This window comes from Rhincodon typus, chromosome 8, assembly GCF_021869965.1.
Source record: "Rhincodon typus isolate 14 chromosome 8, sRhiTyp1.1, whole genome shotgun sequence".
Lineage (NCBI taxonomy): Eukaryota > Metazoa > Chordata > Chondrichthyes > Orectolobiformes > Rhincodontidae > Rhincodon > Rhincodon typus.
The window spans coordinates 74,530,634-74,539,455 of NC_063339.1; the positions used below are offsets into that span (position 1 = coordinate 74,530,634).

At 48.6% G+C, this 8,822-nt stretch overlaps 2 protein-coding genes across 2 annotated transcripts in view; both read left to right on the forward strand.

Moving 5' to 3' along the window:
• Positions 1 to 1,489, forward strand: part of mapkbp1 (mitogen-activated protein kinase binding protein 1) — a 165,482-nt gene extending 163,993 nt beyond the window's left edge. The window contains exon 30 of the mRNA XM_048600305.1: positions 391 to 1,489. The gene's annotated coding sequence lies outside the window, so the exon portion shown is untranslated. The remainder of the gene's footprint in view (positions 1 to 390) is intronic.
• Positions 782 to 8,822, forward strand: part of jmjd7 (jumonji domain containing 7) — a 35,742-nt gene continuing 27,701 nt past the window's right edge. The window contains exon 1 of the mRNA XM_048600464.1: positions 782 to 934. Within this exon, the coding sequence (XP_048456421.1) occupies positions 782 to 934 (153 nt within the window). The remainder of the gene's footprint in view (positions 935 to 8,822) is intronic.

The window sequence follows — 8,822 nt, forward strand, 5'->3', positions numbered from 1 at the left end:
ATGGATTTGGAGGATGGTGAACTCCTATTTCTGAGACCTATCCTGACTCCTCGCTGTGTATCCCATATTAGACAGAAGGCGGCCCGGTTAGTATGCATCCCACCAACGAAGTGGAGTGCGTGGAATGTTTAATGTTCCTCAGTAAAGAGTTTCCTCCAACCATTGGCTGTTTTGCTCAGAAGCCAAGTTTAGGTCCTGGATCATGGGGACTTTTCATTCAGCAAGTGGTAGCTAATTGAGGTGAACTGAGGGCATTGAGACTATTGCCATTTCTCACTTGTGCATCGTTTGACTGGAGTTTTGAAAGGGAAATGAGATGACGGTCCCATTTTTGTTTTAGTAGAAGAGAAACCTTTTTTAAACGAAATTTTTTTTCGAAATTTTTTGCAGGTCACTGAGACTTTGTACAGAAGGCCACAATTAGTGGCAATTGCAGGCTCTTGGACAAGTGTCGCATCTGTTACAGATTGCCATACCTACGTCTGTTCGCTGGATGGTTCCCCCACAGCGTGGTGATGAGCCAGAGATTTCGGGGCATTGGCGGGATTGATTCCTGGTCTCAGACCGCAGCCGGGCCAAAGGGCAAAACGGGCTGAGACGTACAATTGGCCTTGTGTTTCCCTGATCGGGGTGGAGGACAGGTGCCGGAGGGTGTGATCACGTCCAGACGTGGTCTACCCTCCACCGCGTGGGAATTTCTCCCCACTTCCCCACCTGGCGCCACCCTTCAACGCTCCGGACGCCCAGCCCCAAAAAAGCAACAGAAGGCAGGCATGGAGCCATGCGTCAGCTTTACTGTGAAAGGCTTGGAGAAACGCAGCGTGATCTGACCCCTACAAGGGGAGTGAGGGTGGGTGGTCTGCACGCCGAGGTGCTGGGAACGTGGGTGCATTCTGCCCGCGGTGCCCAGCTGAGTTGGCGTATTCTTCCTCTGGTACAGGGAGTAAGGCCAGCTTCTCTCAGAGCAACCTTCCACCCTTCACTGCCTTCATGGGGATTTATTTGTACACTTTTCTAACAACGTCGCCCCGTTTGGGTGTGACGATGGATCGCTTGGGACCATCCGAATTTTTGAGTATTTTAAATGTGAAGAACGAAAGAGACTCCTACCTGGACCGTGACAAGAATATTGGGACATTGTGGTCTAGTATGTGCATGAAGGTTCCTTGCATGGTGCATCGCGATGATGCAGATCAATGGTGCATGCTGAAGGTCATTTCAGACACTTTTTAAACTGTGTTCAAACCGTTGTCTATGAAGATCAGTTCCAATGTATTTTATAATGGAGGTTCAGTCTTCATTCCTCTAATGGGCTACCAAACTAATTTTTAAGCTGGTTGCTGTGAAATGTTTCTTTTCTCCCTGTGTGTTTCTTGTAATGTAAGTGATTGTTTTTACCTGTTTTTTTGCCACAGTGTTTGTACAACATGTTGGTCACGTCTTAAAATATTTGCAATAAAAGCCCAACATTTGGGAGGGAAGTCTTGGAGAGTGCATTTGTCGAAGTGAATGTAACAATGATGGGATCTTCTTGGATCAGTGCTGTTTCTGTTTGATGATAACACCAACATTTACACCTTGAACCACACCCCAACACGGGTCATATGTTTGCGGGATCTTGCTGTGTGCAAACTGGATACCATGTTCCCCACACTCTCAAACTGGCATATGTTCAAAAGTGTGTCATTAGTGTTATGGACCAGACCAAAACCCCCTCAAAATATATTAAGAAGGTAGCCTAGACCCTAACTTTTTCATATTTTTAAAGGTAAATGTCAGGTGGAATTCAATTGGCCAAACTACTTGACATTAAGCAAAACAGTTTATTTCAAACATTATAGTTAAAATATGACAAAAGAAAGAAGAATTTGGGATAACAACTTGGTTGCAAATCTTAACAGTGTAACTATTACTAATTAACTGTTGCAACAGAGTAACATCTCATAAACACACCCTTGGCAAAAGGCAAATTGAGAATGCAGATTTTGTCTGACATGCAATCTAGCAGCCCAGGAGGATAAACCCACAACTTTTGGAAAAATAGCTCCCGCTTCTTCAAGCCCACAACAGCAACTGCTGAAAGCAAAAACCTAAATATTGCTGGTGCTGCGGGTGGGAGTTTGACCACACCTGTTCAGGCTGCTTCTATTGTTCCAACTTTTATATATAAAAAAAAAATCCAAGGCTTCACAAGTTGTTTATCTCCTCAGCACTGAAACCCCAATCTCTCTCTAAAAGAAACCAGGACAAAAAACACCTCTTAAAGCCACAGAATTGTCACTTTGCTTGTGAAGAGCTTTGAGGCGGACCCAAGCTTATGGAAGTTGCTACTTAAGTCTTAGGGTTGAATCTAGCTAAGTGTCAGTTCCATTGAGTTTGATGGAGGGTTTTCTTGCTGAGATGGCCTAGTGAGTTCCCACTGAATCTCACCATGCTCACCTCATTAACTACTTACCGGGCCCTGTGGTCTCCCTCTTGTCTGATTTGAGCCCCATCTTCCCGCCTCAGCTCACCATCCACCACCACCCCCCCAACCCCTGCTGGGATCGACTACTATCGTTGGTGTTGACACCATCTTTAAAAGGCTGTTTCATGCCCAGACCAGCTCTGTCAGTCTGGAGCTGCCTGGCACAGTCCCTAATACTTGCACCCCAGACATGGCAGAGAGGGGAACATTAGTTCTCTGCCTTGAGAGCAGGGTCCTGGAGGTCCTGCTGGATGAGGTGGTACAGATAATGTGACACCCTCTTCCCCTCCGACCAGCAGTGGAGACCATTACACCAGGCTGCTCCAAGGTTGATCTCCAGGTCATTGCCGTCTCAGCTGTCTGCAGCAATGCCCACAACCGTAGGAGGAAGGTCAATGTCCTGTCTACAATCCGTCAGCATCTTCTCTCACCCTCACCCTCACTCGATCTCCGCTCCTGTACCCACCGCCCATCAAGGCTCATGCTCTACCACTGTCCAATGTTGCCCCATGCTTGTAGTCACCCACCCTGCTAACCCTCTACTCAGCCAACTCACTCGTTCGGGACACCCTCCCCACCGACACCAGCACTAACAGCTGCGCCACCCACTTTCATCTCCCGTAATCCCTGCCTGTGCCTCATTCCAGGAGGAAAAGAGCCCCCAACAGTTCTTGGTCAAGATAGCTGGTGGGCCCCTTGACATTTGGCTCCTCACCCTTTGTAGAACGTGGAAACAAGGAGCAGGAGTAGGCCACTTTGAGCTTGCTCCACCATCCAAAGATTCTTTTTCTCAATGCCATATTCCCACTTTCTCCCCATGCTACTTGACACCACTAAAATCTAAAAATGCACCTCTCTCTTTCTTGAGTACATACAGTATCTGGGCTTCCACAAACTTCTGAGATAGAAAATTCTACAGGTTCACTATCCTTTGAGTGAAGAATCTTTCCTCACCTCAGTCATAAAGGGTCTACACTGTATCCAGAGACTGTGGCCCCCGATTCTACACTCCCCAACCAGGGAAATCATCCTCCCTGCATCTAGTTTGTTAAGCCTTGCTAGGATTTTATACATTTCAATCAGATCCCCCGTTATCCTTCTAAACTTCGGGGAACACAGGCCCAATCAAATCAATCTCTCCTCCTCGGACATGCTCCGGTATCAGCCTAGTGAACATCCACTGTGCTGCCTCTATGGCAATTATATCCTTTCTTAGGTAGAGACCAAAATTGCACACAATACTCCAGGCATGGTCTCACCAAGGCTCTATAACTACAGTAAAACATCCCTGCTTTTGAACTCAAAACCTCTTACAATGAAGGCCAACTGTGTGATGCACCCGCCTGTAGTTCGTTGACTGGAATACCTGGACACTTATCGTCCATAAAAACCAAAAGAACTATGGCTGCTGAAAATTAGAAATGAAAACAGAAGTTGCTGGTAAAGCAGGTCTGGCAGCGCCCATGAAGAGAAATCAGAGTTAACATTTCAGCTCCGGTCACCTTTCCTCAGAACTGACGGTAGCTGGGAAAATGTCGGTTTATATGCAGAAGATAGGGTAGGGGGAGGGGGTAAGGAGTAAACGATAGGTGGGAATAGAGCCCAAAAAGAAAGAAGAACAGTTGGACAGACAAAGGAGTTGATAACGATCTGGCTAGGAGGGTGAATAGCTGTTAATGGAGACTGTTAATGGCTAACAATATGTGTAATGGCAGACTCTTGGATAACAAGGCCTGGTGTGTAGAGATTGGGGTAAGGACATGGGAGACCTCAAGCTCTTAAGTTGTTGAACTCGACATTGAGTCCAGAAGGCTGCTATTCACCCAACAAGATAGATAATAATTCACTGCTTTGTCTGTCCAACTGTCCCCCTCTCTCTTTGGGGCTCTATCCCTACCCATCGTTTACTCCTTACCCCCTCCCCCCACCATATCTTATGCATATAAACTGACATTTTCCCAGCTACCGTCAGTTCTGAGGAAGGATCACTCGACCTGAAACGTTGACACTGATTTCTCTTCAGAGATGCTGCCAGACCTTGCTGAGCTTTTCCAGCTGTTTCTGCTTTTTGCACCTTTCCCTCATGTTTGCTGTTACTGTATGGCCAATAACAGGCTATACGTGTCAGCTGGAAACACCGGTGATATAATGGTGGTGGTAATGGGTGAACGTTGCCACAGGTTATTTATTGGTGGTGGAAGAAGCAATTTGGCTGCGAAAGATAGCACTTCCAGATGCAAACAGAGAAAAAGATGCCCAGAGCCCTTTGAGCATCCACCCTTCCCAATTTATCACCACTGAAGTAATACTCTCCCTTTCTGATTTCACACCAAAATGAACGACCTTTTTCCACGTTGCACTGCTTCTGTCAAATGGAGGTAAGGCAAAGGGGCAATGGTCAACCTGCCATCGTGAGTAACTGCCTGTGGTCATTGCCTTGGATGGTTTAGACAGCACCGACCCCAAAATAACGTCTATCAAGGCAGAAAGGGTGGGGAGAGACAGGCTTCCAGATGGCAGCAGAGTAGGACGTTCCAGTCAGAGCTCCTCTTCTCTGCCTTTTTCTCCTTTTTGTCCTCCTTTCTTAAGCGTTTTTCTTTAAACTTGTAACTTTTACTTTGAGGGGAATGGAGGAGGCTGGCGGAGGGAGGCAAGTCTCTGACTGGAGGCTGTCGCAGGGAGGCAGGCCCCAGGGCAGAGACCGTCGCAGGGAAGCAGGCCCCAGGGCAGAGGCCGTCGCAGGGAGACAGGCCCCAGGCCGGAGGCTGTCACGGGGAGGCAGGCCCCAGGCCGGAGGCCGTCGCAGGGAGGCAGGCCCCAGGGCAGAGGCTGTCACAGGGAGGCAGGTCCCAGGCCGGAGGCCAGCGCAGGGAGGGAGGCCCCAGGCCGGAGACTGGCGCGGGGAGACAGGCCCCTGAGACGAGTTCCAGGCCGGGAGCTGTTGCGGGGAGGCGAGTCCCTTGCGGACTGAGGGGAGGCCTTGCGTTTTGAAGCCCGGTGTGGTCTGGAGACTCGGCCCCGTGCAGATGGGAGGCCAGGTGCTGGCACGGACTGGGGTGGAAAGGGGCTGTATTTCGAGTATTTACTTTTTCCATTTTCCTCTCATGCTTGAATTTTATTTATTATCCTTTCAATTTTGTACCAAATACTTCAGTATCTGCAGCAAACTCTTCACTGCCCTCGTTCGCATGCACGAGACAGTCAAGCTAATTCAATTCAATTCAGTTATCAGCAAGGGGATCCAGGGGAACAAGTATCCATCTTCTTGGAAGAAGACCAGCCATTCCCTACACCAGCTCAAGGGAGAACGAAGACACTGACGCCATTTCAAAACCACCAACCGCACCCTCTGTTCTACAAGACAGCTTCAGGATCAGTGATAACAAGGTGTAGGGCTGGATGAACACAGCAGGCCAAGCAGCATCATAGGAGCAGGAAGGCTGACATTTCGGGCCTAGACCCTTCATGGTTTCATCTAAAGCGGTCGCACACTTTATTTGCCTAATCAACTGAAGTACCATATCTAAACTGCTCCTTACCAAACTCCAGAAGCAATCAGAAGATCCGCTACGAGCCATCGGCAGCCAGTGTTGGGGAATCGTGATCCCCTGAGACCAACAGTGGTGTCAGGAGTGGGATATCACAGACATCATTTTGAGAAGCTGAGAAGCTTCGAACATAGCTAAACGCATGTTGAGTAATTGTGAAGTAAGCCAATGGCTTTTACATCTACTGGTTATCGTGAAAACGGAGATGGCTGGAGCAAAAGATAGATTTGGAATTAGGTTTCATCATCATGCATACTCGAGTGCACGGATGCAGGAGTACAGTGAAAAGCTTAAAATGTCATCATTCATGGCCGCATCTTAGGTACAAGGGTACATAGGTACAAAATCTGAGGTTATAAGAAGTAGAAAAAGAAAGAAGTTAAAAGTTCAACATTACAGTCCTCCTCAGTATAAAAATAATAAATAAGAAATAAAGTTAAAAGTCCCAAATTACAGTCCTTCTTTAGACCTGCACTTGCTCCACGCTGGGTTTATATTAGAAATAGGGGAAGACTGCGATGCGATGACAAGTCTGTTTCTGACAAGACTTCCTAGGGAGGTTCAGAAAGGCAGCACTAAAATAAAAACAAGCCGGGCCTACAGCACACTTGCAGCTGAACAGAAAATACAAGGAGGCTGGGGGAGCAACTTACAAGCTGATGGAAGGAAAGGTGGCAGCTTACACGCTCAGTGAAGGTGGGAGATCGAGTCACTAGATGAACCACACTGCAAAATGAGGCAGAAAGTACATTGGAACAGGACACTGAGGTACGGGCAAGATTGAGAGGAGAACAAGAGGATGCAAGGGCTGCTCGCAGAGACCTGTTTCGGCAAGGTGTTGCCTCCTCTGAATCTGCCTTTAAAAAGAAACTCCTGTTGAAAATGATTGAGCAAGAACCAATGACAGTTGCAGTTTCTGTTGGTAGGATTAGTGACCTTGATACACGCTGGGAGACCAAGTGCAACATTGGTTTCCCTGGCGACCTCAGGCCTCGTTGAGACGGCGTATATGTAAGACGTCCCTCCTCTCTCTTGTAATACAAAGCAAAGCCTGGTGTGCGCAGGCACTAAAGCCATGGTGAAAGCAGTGCAGGAGGGAGGGGAGGAGGGACCGCCGACTGGGGAGTTAATGAGGAGTTCACAAGCCCCCATCACAGACTCCCGTCACCAGCTAAGGTTAGGGCTTTGAGGGAAGAACTGGGTCTTATAAATAGATACGAATTCCGATTATCTTCCTCGTCTAGAAATGGGAAATGTCGAGCATCTCACACCCAGAGTAAGACATAGGTTTAAGGCGAGAGGGGGAAGGGACCTGAGGGGCACCTCTTTCGCACAGAGGGTGGTGCGTGTATGGAACGAGCTGCCGGAGGAGATGGTGGTAGAGGGCGATTACAACATTTGAAAGGCACCCGGACAGGTACAGGGATAGGAAAGGCTTTACGGGCCAAATACAAGCAAATGGGACGAGTTCAGTTTGAGAAACCTGATTGAGTTGGGCCGAAGGGTCTGTCTCTGTGCGATAAAAACATGTTGGAGTTATATTCAACAAGTCGGTGAGACCGCAATAACAGTACTGTGCTCAGTTCTGGTCGCCATATTACCAGAAAGGATGTGGTGCACTGGAAGTGGGGGAGCAGGGGGGTACAGAGGAGATTCACCAGAATGCTGCCTAGGATAGAAAATTGAAGTTATGTGGAAAGGTTGGATTGGGGTTATTTTCTTTGGAGCAGAGAAGACTGAGGGGTGATCTGATGGAGGTGTACAAGATTACGAGGGGAATGGACAGGGTGCATATGGAGTAGCTGCTGCCCTTAGTTAAAGGGCATGTCATGAGGAGACACAGGTTCGAGGTGAGGGGCAGGACGTTTGGGGAGGAAGTGAGGGTAAACCTTATTACCCAGAGGGTGGTGACGGTCTGGAATGCACTGCCTGCGAGTGCGGTAGAGGTGAGTTATCCTTTATAAAAGTACCTGGGTGAGGCGCTTGGCACGTCATAACTTCAAGGCTATGGGCTGGTAAAGGGGATTAGGTTGAAGGTCAGGTGTTTTGCACGTGGCAGTGCGGACCTGATGGGCCGAAAGGCCTCTTCTGCAGTGGTACGATTCTAAACAGATCCTGCCGGTTGACTGCTCCCTAGATTTCAGAAGAAAACAGAGCCGGGATATTGTGGCAAAACCACTCCTCAGGAAATGGAGACAAGAAACAAACTCGGGCCCAGCAGATATGGATTTCCACCAAGTGTTAGTTAGCACTGAACAGCACCCCCACCTCCCCTGAACGTCCAGGTGTGTTTTGCAACGAGGCTGTGACCGAAAGACCTGGTCAGAGGAGGGTGAGGACCCAGATGGGGGTGAATCCAGTTTCTTCCCAAGATCCAGCCTCTTGCTGAGCAGGCTCCAGCTTTCAGTGCGTACCACAGTAAAACCTGCGATCTGGGATGAGGTCTGCCATAACCTATGCGGGAGTTTGGGAAATGCTAACATAGTAGCTAATCATAAAATCCCTAGAGTGTGGAAGCAGGCCACTCAGCCCGCTAAAGAGCTTCGCACCCGGACCCATTTCCCATGGTTCACACACCCAGCCTGCGCATCCCTGAGCAGTATGGGTAATTTAGCACGGCTAATCCACGCTAACCTGCACATTTTTGGGATGTGGGAGGATGCCGGAACAGAAGCCTACATAGACACAGGGAGAACGTGCAAACTGCAACAGTCACCCAGGTCCCTGGCGCTGTGAGGCAGCATTGAGCCTCAGTGCTGCTGTTGAGGGGCCTTGCCCAGTCAGAAACGCGGACCACATAATAACCC